Below are 25,151 nucleotides of genomic sequence, written 5' to 3'. Positions count from 1 at the left end.
TGCCCAGGAATCACTGTGACCCCGACGGAAAGGAGTTCGACTTGACAGGTACCCTTCACCGGCACAGCTCACTGTCCAATTTGCCTGATTTTCCCTTTGATTCACAAAAGGCTACATTCACTGTGTTCTGCATCCTGCGTCTGTCTTGACTAGAGTGCATGCACTGGAACAAATGCTTAACGTGCAGAGAGATAATGCCCGCACAGTCATCTCATGCATCTATTCAAGTTTGTGAGATGTTGGAGAAGAAAACAGCAAAGTGCCAGGCAGATGCTTCAAGTAGCCGCACAGTGGTCTTTGCTCATTCAGTCAAATTGTATTGCAGCAGTCATCATGCAGTGTTTTTCCCTGTGTGCGTGTGTGTGTGTATGTGCGTTTCATGTGTGCAGTAATCATTTGTCTTGCTCTCTGGTTGTGTACTCACTCTCATCTTTCACTGTGGTGGATACAGGCTGTCGCTATGCTCTGATCTAAAAGGAGGAGGAGGAGAAGGAGGAGGAGGAGGAGGAGGGGGGGGGGGGGGGGATTTTAACCCCTTTGCACCGAAGCCCGCCTGTCTGAGAGCCAGCCGAAACGCCGGGGCCATAAACCCCTCTGTCAGCAACGGCAGCAAAGTATTCAGCGAATAAATCGGATTTCCATTTCACATGAGCCCTGTTCCTTCTCTCCTCTCCTCTCCTCTCTCTCTCTCTCTCCCCTCTCTGTCTTTCACCTCAGGATGGGGGGAGTAAGTGAAGGAGATGATGTGTTGGCTCGATGGAGTGATGGACTACTGTACCTCGGCAATGTGAAAAGAGTAAGTGCATACGGGAGCGTGTGTGTGTGCGTGGCAGGGATACTTTTCAGTGTGTGTGTGTGTGTGTGTGTGTGTAGTGTGAGTGTTCACTTGGATTTTGGGAAAGACTTCCATTTAGTTTGTGTCAATCATTCCTGCTCACCTGCTATCTCCCTCTCAGGTAGATGGAGTCAAGCAATGTTGCCTGGTGAGATTTGAGGACAACTCCGAGTTCTGGGTGCTGAGAAAGGACATTCACTCGTGTAAGAAGAACTCTCTCTCTCTGTCTTTTTTTATTTTCTCCCTCTCCCCTCAGCCAGAACAGCTAAGTAGCTTCCTGTTGGGAGCACTTTGCGTTTCTTACACCTCCAAAAAAACACTCCTCGATTGAGTTTTTCGAATGCACCGACGCTGAATTCAAACTAAACGGGTTTATTTCCATTCTGAAACTTTCCCCCGAGGAGTTGAAGGAGCACTTCTCTGTTTCTTTCTCCTTACGAACTTAAAACTTTTACGTGTTTACGTGTTTTCTTTTTACACATTTTGGCTCGGCTTCCCTGAATGGTCGCTCCGAGACAAACGCGGGGAACTGAATTACAGTCACGCTCAAGGTTATGATGCTGAGTGCTCTGATCGGGGTACGTTGAGATGTAATTGGTATATTAAAGTCTATTTATGAATTTATTAGTCTAATGATTCTTCGGGGGGAACGGCGCCCCCACTCCACCTAGCATCAGGCCAAAGGGGGGGAAGTTGGACGCTTGTTAGACTGAATATCCGCCCGTCAAACGAAGTGAAATCTGAAAGGGTGCAGGAGACACGGAAATCAATGAGGTGGCAAGGATGTGAATCAATATACATAAATTAATGCTGTTGACTGCTCTCTCTGTCTTCCTCTTTCACATTTACTTCCTCCCCTCCCCTCGCATCTCTCTCTCTCTCTCTCTCTCTCTCTCTCTCTCTCTCTCTCTCTCTCTCTCTCTCTCTCTCTCTCTCTCTCCCTCTGTTTGCCTCAGTCGCCGCTGGAGTGGAAGAAGTTTGCTGTATTTGTGACGCTCCACCTCTTAAAGAACCCCTCATAAATTGTCTTAAATGTCGCCACGGTAAGGAAGCACACCTTTATCATTATGCTGTCAGGCGCTTGTTCTCCACCAGATCTCGCAGTGACCTTGAATATTTGACACAGTATGGTAAATAATAGTTTTGCTGTTTACAAAGAACCGCCATCGTAAATGATAGTTGTTGCACTTCCATCCTGGTTGGAATGAAAGTGAATGAGATGCCCACAGACATGGAGCTTAATCATAGACTCAAACAAGATGTGTTCACTAGAGCTTGTTGCTAATTTATAGATCCCCTACAGGCATATTTTAAGGCATAAAAATACTCTTACATTGAATAGTAATGTGTCTGTTTTTCCAGTTTAAGCTTAATTACGCTGTTAAAAAAATCTTAATCCTCCTCCCTTATTGAAAACTTCATAATCTATATGAATATGCAAATATTATCCATTTTAACTGCTGGAAACAATACTTCTCTTACTTCACTGTGGAGTCCACAGTGTGCACTGGCCTTAAACTCAGATTTAAAGTGAGAACAGAATGTGAAAAAACAACATTCTGGCGTCAAACTTTGCACTTACCTCGTTCTGCACAGTGTAGGTAAAACATCCAAGTGAAGAAACTATAAATAACACGCATTTTTTAAATGGAGGGGGACTTTAAAAGCATGAATGATGAAATTAAATACACTGAAGTGCAAGTGGGAAGAAGTTTTTCAAACCCTCAGCAGCACGACGCACCAGCAGGAGAGGGCAGCGCGTCTTAACCGTTGTGTCTTCACGTCTCTGTCAGACTAACAGGTTTACTGACAAGCATGCTCCCTCCTCACCGGATGCAAAAACTATAGTGAAATGTTTTTCACGCTGCTGAAACAAACCGGCAGTGCACTAAACATGGAGCCGCTCTGCCATTATTGTCACTCCGTCTGTCCGTCTCGTAAACACGAATTAAACGCTCTGCCTCCTCCTCCCATTACAGGTTATCATCCAGAGTGCCACACGCCGACCATCGAACCGGAAGCTGACAGCGATTCGTGGATATGTCGGCAATGTGTCTTTGCAGTCGCAACCAAGGTCGGGCTGCTAATCTCTCCGTCTCACACTCCGGGGGGAGAAAAAAAAACATTCAGTGTGTAATATGGGAGCAATTCAGTCAAATATATCAGACTTTGCTGCCACCGTAGTGTTGTGTACAGCGGAAAATGGGTTTATGCGGCGCAAAACGCACACTAATTCCCTCAGTATTGACTTCAATATGAGATGTTCTACATTGTGTCCAAGAAATCATGAGGAATCAATAGTTATGGAGCTGAAAAACTACGCTGAAGTTGAGAGAAGTACATTTAAAGTCAATCAATCACACGTGCTCCAATTCTGTAGATCTAAGATGAGAAAGCGCTCGGTTAATTGTCAATCGGTCAACGTCCATATCTCATTGTCCAGACTTCCGCTGCCTCGGACACTATCTCTCACAGCTGACCTACAATAAAACGAGACGAATTGCTTTCTCCTCACCGAATGTGATCTGTCTCCCTCACTGCTCTGACAGGACGGTGATTTGAGGGGTCACCGACCGATCAGCTCTGTCCTAAAATTGTGTTTTTTTTTCAGAGAGGTGGGGCGCTCAAGCGAGGACGCTTCGCCCGGCTCATGCAATTCATGAAACTCCGGCTTCCCTACCAGCTGTCCTCTTTGGACTGGGACCCGCAGCATCTGACCAATCAACAACAATGCTACTGCTACTGTGCCGGACCTGGAGAGTGAGTGACACCGCAGAGGCCAGTTTCAGTTTCAGAATGTGCAGTTCATGTATGCTCTGAACTCTCATCGAAGTCAAGTCCATTTGCAAACTGCATGCAGCGTATCAGACCGTATTAGCAGGATTTCTTTAGAGTTTGTTTCGACTTTCTCGGATGTGAGAGACGTTCGCTGCATCGGCTCAGATACTGCCAGGTAACTCGTCCATCAAAAGAAAGTTACCCGAACCCTCTTTTTAATGCTTTTTAATTTGTTTTTGCTTATGTTGCACTATTTTGCTTACGTGGCAAACCCCACCCACATGGCAAAAGAACAAGTGTAAAACAGACCCACCTGCTGCGTCTTTATGAGTCGTAGGATCCGGTGGGAGTTTACAAGCGAAGACACATTTCAGCTCAGAAAATGAGAACTCTCCGCTGCAGTCGTTAGCCTTCAGCCTTCCCTCAATTATGCATGAATACAAAAAACGTGTGTGGTGACGGATGTTAGACACTTCCGTTCATTCATGTGTTCATGTTGTTGTACCGCAGGTGGAACCTGAAGATGTTGCAGTGTGGGAGCTGTGGTCAGTGGTTCCACGAGGCCTGCACGCAGTGTCTTACCAAGCCACTGCTGTATGGAGACAGGTGCGTTACTTATCATTCCTTTAAAGAGCGTTTTATTTTCATTACAGTGAAGAGAAAGGGATTTGTCAGAAGCATTAAAGACAAGGTAGAGCCCGCACACCATGTCACAAAAGTTTAGGAATGATGATTTAATCCTACGTTGATCTTTGTCAAGTCACAATGTGGGGAAAATGGAAACAGCCTCACTATTTATATCATTATTATATCATTCCCACCAACGGGCTGACAAGCTCTATAATGGCAGCTGTGGTTCATCCAAAATGCCCAGGGTGATGAACCATCCAAAAACAATGGGTAAATAACAATGCAATAAAGGACTAATACAAAAGTATAAAAGAAAAAAGATAAGAAATCTTAAATCTGCATGTAGACACTGGGTCTCAACAGCCTTAAGCCCAACCTTAAGCCTCAAATCACAATAAGACAAAAGTGTTTAATTCGTCTAGAAAAACATACTTATATGTATTTGTCAGGGAGACACATCATGATACAATTGCTTATTTTGTCAAAACCGACAATCAAAAATATTCAGTTTACAATAATACATATAGACCTATATGAGTGAAGACCTATATACATGCAATAAATGGAGAGATGTCAGAGCGAGGGGGCTGCCAGTGAGCGGCGCCCCGAGCAGTTGGGGGTTCGGTGCCGGCAGTGCCCAGGAGATGAAGTGGCTGGAGAGGTGCCAGTTCATCTCCTGGGCACTGCTGAGGTGCTGTTGAGCAAGGCCCCGAACCCCCAACTGCTCAGGGCGCCGCTCACTGGCAGCCCCAGCGACCCTCTGGTTCCCAGCCTAGTCACCTATGGACTGAGCTACTGCCGCCCCAAATATATTGATTCGTTGTCGGATGGATTAAGACAGAAAATCAGCAAATTTAAAGGGGAACTATGCCCATTTTTAAAACTCATACATGTTATTCCTATGGTCAGTCCAAAAAAATAAATTCAGTGAACAACTCCTGAAATCCAAAACTAGAGTGTTAAAAATCAAATTTGTGATGTAATGAAGTATAAAGTCTGACATCACAACTTTGACACAAGGCCTTTTACACACCAGAGGTGCGTTTTTTATGCGATCTATTCACGCGTCAATCAGAAAGGTGCTATAAAAATAAAAGAATGGATATAACGAGGCGGTAAAGTAAGGTTTGTTTGATTTTCTGATATTTCCCACCACGAACTACAGGCATGAAAACATAAAACACCGAGCTTCGCAGTTCCATTTACGATGGCTATATTTTCTCCTTTCAACAATGACAAAGGCAGCACATACATGATATACTCCATCCTTCCATTCTTACCTTTCACAATAAGAGTCCCGGACTGCGTAATTGTTGAGTTGATCTGGCAGGCTGAGCACATCACCTGTACGGATATAGGCGAGCATTTCACATTTTTGTGTTGTTTATTTTATCACAACCCTGGTGTGTAAAGGCCGTTGAAAAGGTAGCTAGTGTTCACAAATACTGATTGAACCAAAGAAAATGAATTGGGTAGAAAGGTAATTAGCATTGAAATCAATGTAGCAGAATACTCAGAGCAGCGTCCAAGTGGCAGTTGAGGAGGTGAAGTTTTGCAGTATTTGCATGAGTTTGCGAGCTAGCTAACTAGCCAGTCGCTCACTGGTTGGCTTCCTGGTTCCGCCCAAGCCCCAACCACAGCAACTTCCTGGTTGATCCAATAAGGAAGTGCCAAATGGATTGAGTGCAGTTCTCTGAGTGTCCACTAGGGGCAGGTTTCATAACAGAGCGATTTCTCATTGACCCCCATGTAATGAAGGCCGTTTTCACAGCATAATAAGAGGGAGACATGCAGCAAAGGGCCGCAGGTCGGAGTTGAACCTGCGGCCGCTGCCTTGAGGACCTCTTTACATGGGGCGACTGCTCTAACCACTGTGCCAATGGCCGCCCCGATCTTTTCAATACCAGGCTATTTTTTATTTTATTGGAGGTTAAAGTTTATGAACAATTAGGGGCGCAGCCTCTTGAGTGACAGCTAGCCCCTGACCCTCACTTCTCCTTGGAGGTAAACGTCAGCCAGATGGACGCGTCACCCTCCCCACAACGTCACATACATGCCCTTTTTTGGTCAGAGGAAATGAGGCGGAGTCAAACTTTGACAAGATGCCGACTCCCGTAGACGAGTACGATTGGATCAAGTTGAGAGAACGCACCTCGACGGAGATGCTACGTCCATTTTTTATACAGGCAATGGTTCCGCCGTGTTTTCATGTTGCATTGGTTAGAAAAAACAAGCGTAACAGAGGCCTGGGTCTAACTGTCCACTGACCCGCTGCCGCTGGATCTAACGGCCCCTCCTCCTCAATCCCTGCCGCTCTGGAAAACGTCTCCTGAGCCGCATCGATTTGCTGTCAATGAGAAATAGCTCATTGTCCTTTCTATCCAGTTCTATTTCTATGGATTGAATTTATGTAAATAATATTGGAATTTCTGAATGCAGGTGCTGTTCCCCTTTAAGAGGCTACACGATAATTAGATGAAGACGTCTACATGACAGCTTCACTTGCCAGAGAACTCCCTTAATTAGCGTTAGACTAAATAATTAGCGGGCATGTTAATGAACTCACTGACTTGTTGTACAAGGAGAGAAGCTCCGCGCACACTCCGAGCAAAGGGACGGACAGCGGAGCAGGCATATCCCCTCTCTGGTAGTTGTTTCGATGTGATGTCGGGAGGATATGCAAGATGCTGATCCCAGTGCCGTTTGATGGGCTGCATCTCATGCGTGTAATAAAATGTATCCATCCATTAAGTCATTACTGTCATTAACCATCTGTGTTAGACGACTGGGTTCTACACCCGCCCTGACACCTTGTTAATGCCGAGCCTGTCTGAATGGTGGGGGGGGTGGTTGGGGGGTGGGGATTAGATTTAGACTGACAGTCGGGGAGAGTGAGGCCGGATTGGTACAACATCTGCTGAGCAGGTGATGGAGGAAGAGTGAAGACTGAGTTCACAGTTGGAATAGTAAGCGTGCGCTGCCGTCATACTGTGTCTGCGCTTCATCTCTCCCAATGACCTTCAGCCAACACATTCACCGAGAAGGACAACGGCGCATGTTGTTGTAGCGTATGAGCTGATTTTCATGGTCAGCCCAGAACAGCATGTAGCATCGTGGTGAAACTCACACACCATTTATATGATAACACGTCCAGAGAAGAGAGACTTAAATATGTAGGCCGCAGAGAAGTCAAGGGGGGAAAAGCTCAGTGAGCGTAAACGAAGAACTCGGACTTAAAGATAAGAAGTGAGCGTGAAAATGGACAAAAATAGTTTTCACAGAGTTAATATGTTAATGAGGCGGCGGTTGTGTGAGCGAGGATGAAACGGGACAAAGACAAAATAGAAGATGACAGTTCTTCATCATCAGAGAGAAGAAAATACACTTTATTTAAAACCATAAATGATATTTCACAGTCTGACATTATGTTCATTTCTTAAACGTTTTTTCCCTGTTTGTGTTTTTAGGTTTTATCAGTTCCAGTGCTCCGTGTGCACAAAGGGACCCGAGACCATCCAGAGACTCCCCATGACCTGGTGATGTAACAGTAAAACCTCCTCTCACATGTTTGCAGCGATTAAAAAACACTATAATTACACTTTTGAGAGAAATGTAGAAACTAAAACAAGGTAAAACTAATTTCACACGTGACATTTTGAAGTATTTTTTCAGTGCATTCAATGTCTAGTGTGAAAACTATATGATGTTATTGCTACTGTTGTTTTTGTGTTTTTTAAATATAATAATATTGTAAAAATGTAGTATATCAAACTAGGCTAACAAATATAGAATAAAAGTACCGTATTTTTCAGATTATAAGTCGCGCTAAGCTAACCAAACACTCTGTCACTGCTAATCACACAGAACTATAACATATAGAACACGCTCTACGTTTACCAAACACTCTGTCACTGCTAATCACACAGAACTATAACATATAGAACATGCTCTACGTTTACCAAACACTCTGTCACTAATCACACAGAACTATAACATATAGAACATGCTCTACGTTTACCAAACACTCTGTCACTGCTAATCACACAGAACTATAACATATAGAACATGCTCTACGTTTACCAAACACTCTGTCACTGCTAATCACACAGAACTATAACATATAGAACACGCTCTACGTTTACCAAACACTCTGTCACTGCTAATCACACAGAACTATAACATATAGAACATGCTCTACGTTTACCAAACACTCTGTCACTGCTAATCACACAGAACTATAACATATAGAACATGCTCTACGTTTACCAAACACTCTGTCACTGCTAATCACACAGAACTATAACATATAGAACATGCTCTACGTTTACCAAACACTCTGTCACTAATCACACAGAACTATAACATATAGAACATGCTCTACGTTTACCAAACACTCTGTCACTAATCACACAGAACTATAACATATAGAACATGCTCTACGTTTACCAAACACTCTGTCACTAATCACACAGAACTATAACATATAGAACACGCTCTACGTTTACCAAACACTCTGTCACTGCTAATCACACAGAACTATAACATATAGAACATGCTCTACGTTTACCAAACACTCTGTCACTGCTAATCACACAGAACTATAACATATAGAACATGCTCTACGTTTACCAAACACTCTGTCACTAATCACACAGAACTATAACATATAGAACATGCTCTACGTTTACCAAACACTCTGTCACTGCTAATCACACAGAACTATAACATATAGAACATGCTCTACGTTTACCAAACACTCTGTCACTGATCACACAGAACTATAACATATAGAACATGCTCTACGTTTACCAAACACTCTGTCACTGCTAATCACTAAATCCACTGAACTCTTCTTCCTCGCTGTCACTTCTGAACAACTCCGCCAACTCCAAAGGTATTCAACGTGCCGCTTCCTCTTCTATCGGTACGTCGCTTACGTCAGGGTCATCGTCAGTTGCGGTTCCAATTATTCCGGCCTTTCTGAATCCCGACAGGATGGTTTCGGTTATCACTGAAGCCAACGCTTTGTTGATCCAGCCAATGTTGAAATGATCAATTTTCAACGGTACGAAGTAGCAGCTAGCATCTTTTTTTTTCACAACGCACTTCTGCCATGACCCGCCCCGCCAGATTCTGATTGGTTGACGCGTGTGTGTGTGTGTGTGTGTGTGTGTGACGATTGCTGATATACGCCTAGTCTCTTACGTGACTGAGATAAATAACAGCCCGGCCTATTGTTTGATATTTTACGGTAATGTGTTAATAATTTCACACATAAGTCGCTCCAGAGTATAAGTCGCACCCCCGCGGCCAAACTATGACAAAAACTGCGACTTATAATCCGAAAAATACGGTACCTTTAATTGATCATACCTTATTTCTTTACATGTTGACTCTCAGTAGAGTGGTTAGACTAAGGGAAAGTTAAGATACTAAATAAATAGCGGCTTTGTTTATAAACATTTGAAAACTAAATCATGTTATTGCTACTGATTGATATTGTTTTTAATATAATAATATTGTAAAAATGTTGGATATCAAGCTAGGCTAACAAATATAGCATATAAGTATAAGAATATATTCTGAATTATGTGTTAAAATGTCTGAAAATCCTTTTTAATTTGATCTTCTTTGTGTTTGACCTGCGTCTTATTAACTTTGTTTCTTTAAACGCAGGATGGATTTGGCTCATTTAGTGCTCTACCATCTCTCGCTCTGCTGCAAGAGGAAATACTTTGATTTTGACCATGAAATCCTGTCCTTCACCAATGAGAACTGGGACTCGTTGCTCCTGGGCGCGGTATTGATATTTCCTCGTTTAAGCCCCATGATGAAATGATGTGAAATGCTGCCAGCCTTTTTTTTTGTGTGTCATTTGATGCTTGAAGCCTGTTAAACGCCATTAAAGTTAAAATATTTAGAGTTAGAACACCGCCAAGTTAAAGACCTGAATTCGACATTGTATGTTTTTATGATCGAGGTCAGTGACTCTGAACCTAAGTTGGCTGGTTTCTTCTTATTATTATTATGGCTTTAATCTATATAGCGTCTTTCTCAGTGCTCAAGGCGCTTTACAAAGTCCAGGTTCATTCACACAGACCTACATGTTGGTGGTAAACTACCCAATAGTCACAGCTGCCCTGGGGCAGACTGACGGGGGCGTGGCAGCGCCTACGGCCCCTCCGACCACCTCCTCAACCATACAGCAGTCACACACATTCACACGAGGCAAGGTGGGTGAAGTGTCTTGCCCAAGGACACAACGTCCATGACACAAGTAGGGCAGGGCGGCGATAGAACCGCCGACCCTTCGGGCATTGGCCGACTCGCTCTACCAATTGAGCCACAGTCGTCCTTAATGGGGTTATCCCTGCTCCCAGGGCCCCATGTCTCTTGATATAAGACATAGTTTTGCAGTTCACACAGCAGAAACACAAAGAGATGGATGTTTCATGTGCAGTTTGAATGGTAAAAACCCATTCAGCCACTGGGGAGATATCAATCTCTAAAGACAAGAAAACGGTTTTGTCCACAAATTTGAGGGCATACAGGTTTCAATAAGCTTAACGTCAGTACGCTGTGAGCTGTAGGTGATTTCAACATATTGACCCAGGGAAACATACACTGGACATTTGACTAAGGGTAAAAACATTAGACCCTTTGAAAGGTCACCCTAGGGAAGCGCCCAGGGTTCATCCTTACCAGATGATCCTGAACCACCTCAACTGGCTCCTTTCAACACAAAGGAGCAGCGGCTCTACTCCGAGTTCCTCACGGATGCTGAACTTCTCCCCCTCTCTCTAAGGGAGACTCCAGACCCCCTCCTGAGGAAACACATTTCGGCCGCTTGTACTCGCAACCTCGTTCTTTCGGTCACGACCCAGCTTTGACGAAAAGAGAAGGCAAAGCTCTGGATCTACCGGTCAATCTTGGTTCCTACCCTCACCTGTGGTCATGAAAGCTGGGTCAGGACCCAAAGAACGATAACCATTTCAACTTTTTATAAATTATTTTTAGCCATATAAGGCAGATATTTGTCCATTCATTTTAACAACTTATTTTAACCTGTTTAAACCATTCAGCTAACCTGTTCCTTATGTCTTTGGGTAACCTTTTCAACCATTTACTCACAAAGCTAACTATTGAGCTGTGTATCCTTTTTATCCTTCAGAGCTTTTCTGATGAATGGGTCAAACACACTCTCACTCAGGAGACGGGGATTTGTGCCCTGTGAGAAACTAAAGTCAATGTTGACTCAGTATTTTCAGACTCACTGTGGTTGACTTATTCTTTTCTGGGTTTTTTCTTCAGATTTCAATCACGGTTTAGTTTGGCTTTCATTTCTCCCACGCGCTTGTTTATCCATTACTTTGATTTCATTACTTTTACTTTACGTTGATCGTTTCAACTATTTATCCATCACTTTCATTTTCTCTGCACGTTTGCAACAATCATACACTCAGTGAGGAAATCACCAAGGTTGGTGTGAGTCAGCTTATTGCAGTCAGCTTATTGTTATTGTGTCAATAAATCTAATAAAGATCTGCATCTCTGCGATTTTCTCCAATTAGTTGAGCCACTCCTCGGTCGTACCCAGCACCCCTGGGCGATGCAGGAGTAGCCCTCTGGGTCAAGCACCCCGGGTTGTGAGTCACTGATCTAGGACACCGACCAGCGGTGGTAAACCTGAATGGGTTTTAACAAATCCTCAAACTGCGTAGAGTGCAGTGACACAAAATTGTGATAACACCAATTTAAATTCTGAAGTTCCTCCACATGTTCATGAGTGAGGGGACGATGGAGCGTGAGTTTGGCCGGAGAATCGGGGCAGCGGGGGCGGTGCTGCAGTCGCAAAGAGAGCTTAGCTGAAGGCAAAGCTCTGGATCTACCGGTCAGTCTTCGTTCCTACCCTCACCTGTGGTCATGAAAGCTGGGTCAGGACCCAAAGAACCAGGTCGCGGGTACAAGCGGCCAAAATGTGTTTCCTCAGGAGGGGGTCTGGAGTCTCCCTTAGAGAGAGGGGGAGAAGTTCAGCATCCGTGAGGAACTCGGAGTAGAGCCGCTGCTCCTTTGTGTTGAAAGGAGCCAGTTGAGGTGGTTCAGGATCATCTGGTAAGGATGAACCCTGGGCGCCTCCCTAGGGAGGTGTTCCAGGCACGTCCAGCTGGGAGGAGGCCTCGGGGAAGACCCAGGACCAGGTGGAGAGATTAGATCTCCACACTGGCCTGGGAACGCCTCAGGATCCCGCAGTTAGAGCTGGTTAATGTGGCCCGGGAAAGGGAAGTTTGGGGTCCCCTGCTAAAGCTGCTGCCCCTGCGACCCGACCCCGGATAAGAGGCTGAAGATGAGATGAGATGAGTTCCTCCACAGAGGAGAGACAGTAAGGTTAAAGTAGGGGGTTCTCCTTTAAGCTGTTTTTAAAAGACATTTCAAAATGTATCGCGCGTCCTCTCATCACACGGTGGCAGGGTTTTAAAGCTTTGTAGCTGCGACGAGTGCTTTTCCATATCAACATTATTGCTGTCAGCGTGTGTAAGAGAAAATTATTCCATGCATTAAAAGGTTTTCCGTGTGACGGCCGTCCGCTGCGTAAACACAGCTCTGATTTTTCATTCCCGTCTGTCCTCCAGCTCTCTGACACGCCGAGGCAAGACCGCTGTCACAATCTCCTCAACGCTCTGAACTCCCACAAGGACAGGTAAGTCATCGCATGTGATGAGAAGAATAAACACCGGCCACGCATGACTGGATTGATGAGTAGCGCTTCATGAATAGAGGGGACTTCTTAGCGCTGTGTAGTTTGCAGCGTTTTGACACGCGGGCTGAAACGAGCAGGATGAAACGTGTGACTTTGAATTAAACGTTCAAATGCCGTCAGACCAGATGTGATTTAACACTTTTTGTCACTTGTTTTGATTTGTTAGAAGAGGACGCGAGTTATTGGTATTTAATGAATATTTAATGAATGAATTTTTACACCAATAACGGACACGCACCTTCGTCTAATGTTAGTTCTTGCTTAAATGATAGCAATTGTTCTTTCATCTAGTGCTGGCAGTAGCTCAGTCCATGGGTGACTTGGCTGGGAACTGTAGGGTTGCTGGTTCAAGTCCCTGTGTGGACCATGAATGGAGCGTGGACTGGTGGCTGGAGAGGTGCCAGTTCATCTCCTGGGCCGAGGTGTTAGGCACCGAACCCCCAACTGCTCGGGGCGCTGGTCACTGGCAGCCCCCTCGCTCTAACATCTCTCCATTAATTGCATGTATATAGTTCCTGTCTGTGCATGTGTGTATTTCGGGCCTGTGTGTGTGTAACATGAACAATAATAAGAGTGAAAAATTAAATTCAATTGTTTCTTCATTTAAATAAAGATTGAATACCTGTAGGAAGATCTTTTTTTCCCAGCTCTGAATAAGATTTCAAGTATTTTCAGAAGAAGAAGAATTCCTTTATTCGTCCTGTAACGGGGAAATTAGATTTTTCACTCTATTATCACACACACACACACACACACACACACACACACACACACAGACACACACACACACACACACACACACACACACACACACACACACACACACACACACACACACACACACACACACACACACACACACACACACACACACACACACACACACACTTAATGGAGAGATGTTAGAGCGAGGGGGCTGCCCTGAGCAGTTGGGGGTTCGGTGCATTGCTCAACAGCACCTCTGCAGTGCCCAGGAGCATGAACTGGCACCTCTCCAGCCACCAGTCCACGCTCCACACAGGGACTCGAATCGGCGACCCTCCGGTTCCCAGCTGAGCTACTGCCGCCCCAGCTTGACTATATCCGTAAATTTTAAAATATTAGATTTTATGGAAAGCTCCTTGGTAGAGTCACGGTGTCCCACTTTACTGAGTCGTCTTATTGCCTTTTTTGTAACTTAATAATTGGATCTATGTGCGTTTTATATGCATATCCCCACATTTCTGAGCAGTAAGATGGGTATGGGAGTGAGGAATACAATATATGCAAACATTTCATATTTAACGAGTGTTGCGTTGTATAAAGTATACCAAGTGTTTTGGATATTTTACTCTTGATGTATTGAATATTTGGTTTCCAGCTAATCTGGTGATCCATAATCTCGTCTCGTAGAGCCTCTAAAGCTCTCATTGCCTTTAGTGAGTTCACATACAAATAAAAATAAACTTTAATCATACTTAGGTACACGATCACTGACATTGAAATGTTCATGAGTCTGCTTTTGCATCAGGACAGTAGGTACATTTTCTTACACTACGTTGAGTTCATTATTAGCATCAAAGAGTTTTAATGAAAGATAAAAAAAAACACATTTGATGTTGATATGTTTTAAGAACCAACGCTGCACTGTACACGCTGTTTCTCTAATGTCGCCCCAGGTTTGTCTCTGGAAAGGAGATCAAGAAGAAGAAGTGTCTTTTTGGGCTCCAGGTCCGAGCTCCACCTCCACTCACGTCCGATTCCTCGCCCCTCATCACCGACCCACCTGTCAACATCACGCACCGGAGAAGGTCAGAGTAAGGACAGCGCCTCTCTTTTTTTATAGCTCTTATCGTAATCACAGCTCCGGGGTGGTTCCCCCGGGGCGTACAGTCCTTACGCAGGAACAATTAACTTACCAATCAAAGGGCTGCAACTTTCATATGCCAGCAACAGCATCAGTGACTTAATATTCTCCTAAAAGAGCATCAACCCCCCCTGTGTGCTTAGGTTTTGTTACGGATCGTCAAGGAGGAGGACCCAAGAGCGGAAGACTGAGCGAATGATCACAAGAGTTTATTGACAAAGTTCAATAAGATTAACAGAAAGTGTCCAAAGGGATTAACATAAGGTGTCCGCGTTGGCAGGCGGCTGGAGGCTGGAGGCGAGCACGTGGCAGGCAGGGCGGCGAGGCACCAAGCTAACGAGGAGAACAAAAACAAAGTTAGGGCCAGATTATCTTCTAATGTTAGAGTATTACCAAGACGCAGAGAACGCTGGCGACAAGCTCCACCGATGAGACGGAATGATCCGGCACAGGAGTGGAGTCAGAGCTGGCTTCTTATGGAGCAGGTGATTAAGTGGAGATGGGAACCAGGTGTGCCTCGTTGCGCTTGCCTGAGTGGATCAGCCCCGCCTCCTGGCGCTCGCCACACTGAAAGTAAAAGAAACACAGAAAAGAGCAGAGTGCACACAAACATAGGTCCCCGAATAAATCGGGGCAGTCTGTTTGCACTTTACATGGAGGGTTATTTATTTATTTTTGCTGCTAATGTACACTTTGTTATTTATATATAAATAATATTAAGTACATTTATATCTGTCTTAATTTGTTATCTTTTTTTAACAAGGCTAAATGTTTATGTCAAGCCAGATGCCTTCACTCACACGGACAGGTATAGGGTTCATTCATTCAACAGTAGGATCAGATCATTATCAGGTATCGGCCGATTCGCTCAGCCCAGGTGTTGGTATTGGATTGGAAAACACTGAATCGGTGCATTTCTAGTTTCGCCCCTACTTCTGAGAGAAATGTTAGAAGTTCAATTTGACGAGAGTGAAGTCAGTTCAGTGATCAGACGGTTACATCAGAGGCAAGAAATATAACTTTATTCTGCAAACTGAGAACTGAGATCTGCAGTCGGGGCACCCAGTAGCTCACCTAGTGGAGTGGGTGCCCCCTATACATACACATTCATGCTGCAACGAGGATACATTTACATTTTGACTCTGGTCACATACACGTTTAAATTCCTTCTACCTGAACGGCTCTAATAAGGGCACAATGAAGAGTGTGTTGTGGGTTGTAACCTCCCTGCTGATGATGTTTGGGCTCATATACAGTATGTTAAATATGTTACTAATGTAATACATCACACTCCCTCAGTGCATCATCTCTCTGCTCTCATCTTCTCGTATTTTACACCTCTCAGTAGGCGTTTATGAAGACAGAGTAATAAACTCACCAGTGCACGGTGGGACTGTGTGTCTGTGTCTGTGCTTGTAACTTAATTTACGTGTGTTTTTGTTCTCTTCAGCCCGTTGTCACTACCCTGCCAGAGGAGAGTGGGGGGGACAGAGTCACGTAAATCAAAGCGCCGCATCATGGAGACACAGGTCAGTGCCTCTGTCTCGGGCTCAGGGCGAGGAGGGAGGTCTGGGCCACCAAACCTCTCTGATGATTTCTTTCTTTTTTTTTTATGCATCCAGGTAAACAGCTCTCTGCGATCCAAATAACCTGTCAGTCAGACGCTGTGATGAAGGTTCATTTCGCAGTCTAAATCAGGCTGCGTGTCTTTTTAACACCCAGTGTAGCTCAGTGTCTCAGGATCTCTCTGCTCCTTTCTGCTGTACTTTAATGCATGTTGACGCTGTAGAGGCTACGGTAGAGTAAAGGTAACGTGTGACAGATGAAGTGTCGTGCGTCGGCTTCATTTAAAACGTGTAATTCAAATGCAAACTCGGGCGCGCATAAAAACCCACTCATGTATTTCATCAACATCTGCAGTTCAGCGCCACATTTATCATGATCATCAAACCTAATTCCCAGCGGATCACAATGAAACAGGCGACACCGCACGTGGCAGTTACTATTTTTACGCAGCATTCTTAACGGCGAACGCTCATTGTACTGTGTCCTCCTACACAACACTCTGATCCGTGTACGTGCATGTACAGTAATCCTGGAACAATGCTCTGCACAGAGCGCTCGTTTTCACTCTGGCACATCCAGGCCCTATTGTGCCCGTCTGATTGATGCTAATCTCCAGCCGTCTTGGAGGAGCAGGTTCGTTGTCGCGGGGAAAGTGAGATGGGAAGGAATGCTGATATGCGTATCCTGGGATCACTTCCAAGTGCACTTTGCAGTCGATTACAGTTTGGCCAGGTGGTGCTGGCACCTCGGCAGTGCTGCATTGACAGAGCACATCCATTTAAAGGCACACACGTCGACTGAGGCCACTGAATAATAATCTCCCATCCGAAAAGCAATGCTACAGAAGGGAATGCTAATGGTCCAAGTGGGGCGCCATATGTCACAGTCCAGCAATGAGAAATGCATCAAACTTTACGTGGCGTCCCCGCCCCAGATGACGTTTCCAGTGATCGATTGCTCTGATGACGCTCTGATGTTTTTACTCTTCACGGGTGGTGAGTCTGCGTGTCAGGAGAGCTGCCTCACTAACCAGCCAGCTCCTTTGGATGTACTCTGGAGCAGACACGTTCGACATCCTACGGCTCTGCCTGATGATGTGACTCACATCGAGGGCAAAAAGTCCCGATATATCTTGAATATGATATATTTAATTATTTAGCAGCTTTTCTGGTAATTCAATAAATAATAATACATAAATATACTGTGTGAATAAACCACATGGTAAATCTAATCTTTGAATAGTGAATTAAATACTTGACAAATGAAGAGTAGTGAATATTTTCTCATTTAAGAACTTCAGTGAAAATGAAGTGAAATTATAGAGAATTTCTTTTTCCAGATATACACTTTGTTTAGGGCGACACGGTGGTGTAGTGGTTAGCACTGTCGCCTCACAGCGAGAAGGTTCCAGGTGCGCATCCCGGCCTGGGCCCTTCTGTGTGGAGTTTGCATGTTCTCCCCGTGTCTGCGTGGGTTTTCTCCAGGTTCTCCGGTTTCCTCCCACAGTCCAAAGACGTGCAGGTGTTCGGTTCATTGATGACTCTAAATCACCCGTAGGTGTGAATGGTTGTCTGTCTCTGTTCGTCTCTATGTGTCCTGTGATAGACTGGCGTCCTGTCCAAAGTGGACCCCACCTCACGCCCGATGTCAGCTGGGATCGGCTCCAGCCCCCGCGCGACCCTGACCGCGGGATAAGTGGTTGAAGACGAATGATGATGATGACACTTTGTTTACATGCATGTCTATAAAAGCAGGGGAATCAAATCGGGAGGAAATCCCTGAGATTGAATGTGCTTGGTGTTGAATGACACCATGACATGAAGGAACATGGAAGTTAAGCTCTAAAAAATATGCAAAATGTTTATCAACTCAGTTTTAAAATGTTTTCTCTCTGATTTTCAGCATGCAAACCTTTTATTTAGACATATTTGTGTCAAAACTGAACAGTCCACATGCAGAATGGACTTAATGTATGTCTGAGCACGGAGCCATCCGAGCTTGATTGACTCCCGTGACGGTGTTGGCTCCAGACACCGGCTGATCTCTGTGTGTCTCCTGTGCCCAGGCTTGTCCGCCCCCAGTCGCTGCCAACCCTATTGAGCTGCTGCCATGTTGCCATGGCTACATGGGAGGGGCCGGTCTTTACCACTCCAGGAAGTCAGAGGAGGAGCTTAGTTTGAGGTAAGGGTTGTTAAAAGGTCAGGTAGCCACTATTACAGGTAACATAAGGCTGCAGGAACATGTGTTCAGGAGGGGGCGTTGGCTCGTGACCGAGTGACCCATGTTTGATCAGAAACCGCCTTTGAAGCACTGTGTTCATGCTGGAGAGTCTGTATGAATCCTGTCACTTGACCTTCCAGCCCTATCAAATCAACATAGCCAAACTACTGTGTCGCAGATAGACCCGTTATAAATGCTGAGGGGTTTCAGAGGATTATTTTTCCTTTACAAAACCCTTTTTAGCCCACGCAGTTTTTGGGTGACGACAGAAGTCTTAGCAGAAGATATCTGGTTCCTTAAGTAATTAAGCTTAAAGAGAACAGTCTGTACGGTGAGGTACCACAAACTGTAAGTTGGTAAATACAGTATGTTGTTGTTTGTGTTTATTTTTTCTAACTGAATATTTAAATTATAGTCTGTTTTTCAAACACACCTGGATGAAAATAGTACCGTATTTTTCGCACTATAAGGCGCACCACATTATAAGGCGCATAGAACAGACGCTACAGTGGAGGCTGGGGTTACGTTCTGCATCCATTAGATGGAGCTGCTCTAAAGGAAATGTCAACAAAACAGTCAGGGGAGGTCGTCTTGTTGCTTCCTCCACTTCTGCACCATTGATTGGTTCATGTTCAACTCTCTGGCTGCTGCTCTATTCCCGTGTTCTACTGCGTGACTAATGGCCTTGAGTGTAAACTCTGCATCGTAAGCGTGTCTCTTAACAGGAGCCATTTTGGGCTCTTTACACAAACACACACATGGAAATGAAACAGCACGCTTCACGCAGTCGTATATCTCAACATGCACCGCGCGTTACTTCTTCTACGGGGGGAAATAGAGTCGGCGGCTGCTCACCGTAGTTGCGAGACCTCTTGCGGCTCAATATTGGTCCATATATAAGGATTATAAGGCGCACTGTCGCGGTTTTTAGGTGCGCCTATAGTGCGGAAAATACGGTACTTTATTTAAGATTAAAGCTGCAAAGTAACCACGTACAACCTCTGTGCGTCCCCGTCCACAGCTCTCCTCCCAAGCGGATGTACGCCCTGTACCACGCCACGTACAACGGGAACACCGCAATCTCCAGGAGTCTCAATCACTACAACAGGTTTTACTCAATTGTCATCCTCTTTCGTAGTAACTGCTGCTGCTCATGTTTATACTCAGTTGCTGCCTTTGAGCCCCACCGTAGCTCTCGAGGTTCATTTTCATCACACACAGACTTAAGGACATTTCGGCAGTTAAACGGCTGATTTACATGTTAATTAAGTTCTATTTTCTTCCACAAATAACTTTATTAAAGAAGCTTTAACATTATTATACATACAGTGTTTTACATTCAGAGGTTAAAGCACGAAACGATTTGTGAGCCTGAATAGTTGTCCAGGAGGAAATGTGTACAATGTAATGAATAAGGTGTTATTATTCTATTAATTTGTTATATGAACTGTTATAATCCTGAAGTCAGGCGTGGTGACTGACAATATTAAGCCTTTTCTCCCAGTTAACACTGAGAAGAATTAATAGAAAATGCTAAATAAACATCAGTAGCGGTCAAGTGCTGACCATTTAAATAAAGAATAGATAAAAAGCTAAATTGAATAGCTAATAAGTACTGTATGTTCCGTATGAGTCAATGGTTGACCACTTAAATAAAGAATAAATAAAAATTTAATAAATAGTTATATGACTGCGTTTCTAAATCACTCCAAGCTCAGTTTTCTGCTTCATATGTTCTGTAAAAAGATTTTCATACGGCTGCATATCGGAAAACATGTACGTGATAGATACTGATACACTGGAGATCAAAATTAGAGAACAGATTAGAAATACTTGATTTATTCTGAAATACTGTTGTTTAGATAGAATATCCGCTGCTGTACTCGTTTCTCTATGGGGTTTAGATCTGGATTCCACTTCCTGCTCCAAATTTAACATCTTTAGACACTTTGGGTTCAGTCCGTCCCCAGTCCGACGCCGAACATAATGTTTCCCATCAGACCCAAATTAATTGAACTTTCCTTGATGTCACGTCATGGTTTGGGGGATGTTTTCTGCAGCAGGAGTTGGGCCTCGTGTACAGCCACTTTACACACTTTGGGTTCAGTCCTTCCCCAGTCCGACGCCAAACATAATGTTTCCCATCAGACACAAATTAGTTGAACTTTCCTTGATGTCACGTCATGGTTTGGGGAATGTTTTCTGCAGCAGGAGTTGGGCCTTTTGTACAGCTACAAGGCAGGGTGAAGGCAAATGTTTATGTGAACCTCCTTCGGCAACATGCAACACCTCCACTGCAACTGTCTCCAAATCAGCTGCAGTATCATGCAAGACAATGCCTCCTGTCACACTGCAAAACAGGTTACGCAGTTTCATTAAAGCTAAGAATATTGAAACAGTGAAAGCGTCCAGATCTAAACCTCATAAAGAATCTCTGGAAAATCCTTGGCAACACAGTAATGTCTAAGAAACCCACTACAGTTACTGAGTCAGAACGGACGCAGATCAAAGCAGAGCAGTGAGAGAAACTAGTGGTGTCCTGTGGGCGCAGACGTGCTGAAGACAAGACTTCCTGTTCATTTTTGAGTCCTATAGAAGAAAACATTGTTTAAATCTTCTCTTCTGACACAATGGTTACTGTTCTCTAACCAGGGTACATGTGTATGTCTGTGACAGGTGGTCACTATCGTCTGACTGATGTCTTTGTCTCTAATCTCAAATTTTAAAATAAATAGATAAAAGAATGAAGATTTGAATGAGATGGTGAACTACAGGTGTTGTAGATGATCCCATCCCTGTTCCTGTCTCCTGTGCTTGTCTCTGTCTCCCTCTACAGTGTGGAGGACACCTGCAGAGTACCACCACCTTGCTTCCCATACCCCCTCAATGCCAATGGCAGCCATCACCACCACCACTCCCACCAACACCATCACAGCCACCAACAGAACCACCAACAGAACCACCAACACAACCACCAACAGAACCACCAACACAACCATCAACACAACCACCAACACCAGCCGGGGCAGAAGCAGCTGGAGCCTCTCGTCCTACGCGATGTGCCCGCATACCAGGACGGCATGGGCGGAGGGGGTGGTGCAGGCGGGGGAGGCGGAGGAGGTGGAGAAGGAGGAGGTGGCGGTGTGGTAGTCGGAGGGGGGGACGGGACAGTGGCCAGGAGCTGGGGAGGAGGGGAGGCAGTGAGGATCTTGGCGAGACGCGTCACACCCGACGGGAAGGTGCAGTACCTTGTGGAGTGGGAGAACGTGAATTTGTACTGACACACACACACACACACAGAGTGAACATGAGACGCGATGACTGTTGTGCAGTTGCCACTGGAACACTGTGTATGTAACATGTGGCGGCGTTCAAAGTACAAACAAAACAAAAAAGGAAGAAAAAAAAAACCCTACACATTGCAAATCCAGGTTGCTGTCATAGCATCACTTCTACTCTGCATCGTTATAAGGGTCACTACTCGTTACTAAATGTCCCTCTTTGCTAGTGTTCCTCTGATATTTGTACTGTTAACTTTGGAATATGCCTTTGCATTGATCATGTTTGACGGCGATGAGGGAAGATCTTTAAACCTCCTGAGGATTTGTCAATCTTTGGGACTCGAGACGAGCATGTGTGCGATGGTACTCATATCTTGATATAGAGCGCCGTAGATAAGCAACAGTTTAATACAGGAAATTAAAGAGTACTGCTTTTTCATTGCTCGAGTATAAGTGAAAAATGAGCTTTATCCGGCTGTTAAGTCGTGACATAACACCCTTTCAGAATATGATATCCGGGTCCAAGCCTCGTACTTCTACAATGCTGTACCGTGCCGTGCCGTGCCGTGCCGAGCCGTGCCGTGCCGTGCCGAGCCGTGCCGTGTTCCCTGTTGTTTGAACACATCTGAGTTTTTAGAAAAAACAACGTCATTGTCATTTAACCTCCTTCTTATCAATGAAAAAGACGTCTAAGTGACATTAAAGGTGATCGTAATTGTTCACATGTTCGGACGTTGTTGTCTGTTTTGTTTCAACGGAGCGTTTGGACCCGGAAATCTTATTTTGAAAGGGTGTTACCTCAGACTGAACAGCCGGGTAGAATCGTTTACTTACTACATTTTAAAATACTTTATACTTACATCTGTTATTTTGTTTTACACAATTCAAACAGCGTGTCACAGACAACGTGCTGCTAATTCACAGGAATATTTTGAACATTCGCTTCCTTGGTGAGAGTGCGATTAGACGGTTGATAGTGTTTCTTCTTTCTCATTCACTGTTCGTGCTCATACCTGCAAAAAGTAATGCACAATAATTATAATAATAATTTGTAATGAATCATAGTTGTGAGCCAGCGTCGCATGGCTGCCTCTGAGCCCGACTGGCGTCCTGTTTAACAACAGTAAAATAATTTACAGCACAATGTGGCCTGTAGCACAAAAAGTGTTTGAATGAAGAAGTTAAGTTTAGGTTTCTTAGATGCTTTTGCAGCGTTTCATTTACTTTATTTAAATGTGTAGTTAGACCCTACTTTGATATGAATCATAATCACTTAAAAAATGATGAAAAAAGATTATCTGTAGCCTGGCTGTATAAAAAAAAAGGTTCACTTTTCAAACCAAATGAGGTCTCGACACCTGGACGTCTGAATGATCTCAATCACCAAATTAGTAATTACTTTAAACAAACCATTTTAAAACTCATTCATGCTTTTTAAAGGAAACAAAACAATATAATAGTTTAAAAGCTTCCCCCAGGTTCTGATACGGAGATCTAAAGGATGAGCAAGCGAAACAGCCAGCAGCCAACTCCTCACTTCCATCAGACGCCACTCTTGTAATTGCTGGTTCATCATCTGTTTGCTAATTTTCACACGGAGTTCAGTGAGAAAATAAACTGTGATAAATGTTACGTCATCACTGGGAGGCACGGTGACGGCCGGGTGGTGGCTGCTGGCTGCTCCTGAAAAAAGCAGTAACCTTTGATTGATCAGGATGAGATAGAGCAGGTACGTTCGACCACACAGATGCCAGTGTAATGTCTTGCTTAAAGGCACTCTGAGGGCGCACTCACACTGTCCATCCGCACCATGCCCAAGCACGATTCACGGCTAAAGTCTAGTTCGTTTGACCAGTATGAGTGCAACCGTACCGGCCCTAGGAGAGGTCACTTGCCGGCCACGGCCCGTTTGGGAGAGGTGGGCTTTTGTAAAGCACGTTTGCACATGTACGAGCACGAGCGTGCGCACGTGTACGGGCACAAGGCCTACGGCGGTTCTGAGGTCATTTCTTGTGCGCCTGTTGGGACGTAGAAAAAAGAAGGAGGGACCATGCGCAGACATTTCAAACAATGGCGGTGAAAGGTTCACGTTGGTGTGATGCGGAGGTGGAGTGTTTACTGCAGATTTGGTCGATGAAAAGATTCAAAAACAGTCGACAAGACGCACAAAAACTCAGAGGTCTACGGAAAGATTTGGAAACAAAGCCACGCATCGCCATGACGTCATCAATGCGTGTGACGTGTTACGGCGTGATGACGTATAGGCAGCAAGAAGCATTCGCAGAGGCCCAGGTAGTGTGAGTACAAACGGGCCTGGAGGGGGGGACAAGGACCCTAAAGCCCGGTACGGAGGCACAGTGGGAGGGCGCCCTGACGGTAGTGATTGAGCCCTTATATCAGCTCGGACACCGGTTTCATAAACAAATCCTCAGGAGGTTTTCACATTTCTTCTCATCGCAGTATGTTGATAAGAGATTGTATACACGTTATTATTACGGGGTTCGTTATCTGTTATGTTAGATTTTGTCACATACATAATTTACATTTAGACGACTGTACGTATTAGAGATAGTAGCCACGAGAGGGCTTTTGTTTTATAGATAGAATTATATATTCACAATATATTGCTATGATCGAATACCTTTATTTTGTTTCTTTGACGTGGTTGCATAGTGCCTACATGGGTTGTGTACCTGCCGATTGGTCGGCCGACCTGAGTCGACCAATCAGGAGACAGTTAGATGAACGAGGCCTACTAAACAAGAGGATGGCTCTTTATCCGTTACACACACGACAACGTGGTTAAACAAGGACCATTTATAATGTTTTATATCAGAACAGGACTGTGATGTTACTGTACATTCCAAAAAAACACAATATACATATATATATACAGTATATACAATATATATATGTATATGTTGAAATGTCGGTTAGAAGTCATCCCGATTGGAAATTATTTTGAAAATATTGCGGGTTTTTTTGCTTTTGTTTTGATGTTAAATGTCATAAAGATCGGCTAAAGGTCCAGTTCAGGTCCAGGTTCAGGTCCAGGTTCAGTTTCACGTCGTATCGAGTTCAGTCCTTGCGTTCAAAGTAACAGTACAGGTAAAAGAAGACACTGAGCCCGACTCTCAACTCAAACCCATAGTTTCTTCCAGGGTCTAACAGTCTATGATTTAAAAGCAACAACATGGCATTAAAGGGATAGTTCGGAGCTTTAGAAGTGTCGTATAA

At 44.4% G+C, this 25,151-nt stretch overlaps 1 protein-coding gene across 1 annotated transcript; it reads left to right on the top strand.

The window, feature by feature from the left end:
- Positions 1-718: 718 nt before the first annotated feature.
- On the top strand, positions 719-24,659 carry phf1 (PHD finger protein 1; the record flags this gene model as incomplete). Its single annotated transcript, XM_083917750.1, has 15 exons — positions 719-796; positions 957-1,038; positions 1,792-1,878; positions 2,815-2,909; positions 3,447-3,595; positions 4,124-4,219; positions 7,711-7,779; positions 9,920-10,043; positions 12,874-12,941; positions 14,660-14,791; positions 16,298-16,376; positions 18,479-18,594; positions 19,655-19,741; positions 21,470-21,872; positions 24,588-24,659. 15 exons carry the CDS (start codon positions 719-721, stop codon positions 24,657-24,659), a joined length of 1,737 nt encoding a protein of 578 aa, XP_083773876.1.
- Positions 24,660-25,151: the final 492 nt, after the last annotated feature.

This window comes from Echiichthys vipera (assembly GCF_963691815.1).
Source record: "Echiichthys vipera genome assembly, chromosome: 8".
Lineage (NCBI taxonomy): Eukaryota > Metazoa > Chordata > Actinopteri > Perciformes > Trachinidae > Echiichthys > Echiichthys vipera.
The sequence above is the reverse complement of the archived record's forward strand: the minus strand, read 5'-3'. Positions and strand labels throughout refer to the sequence as shown.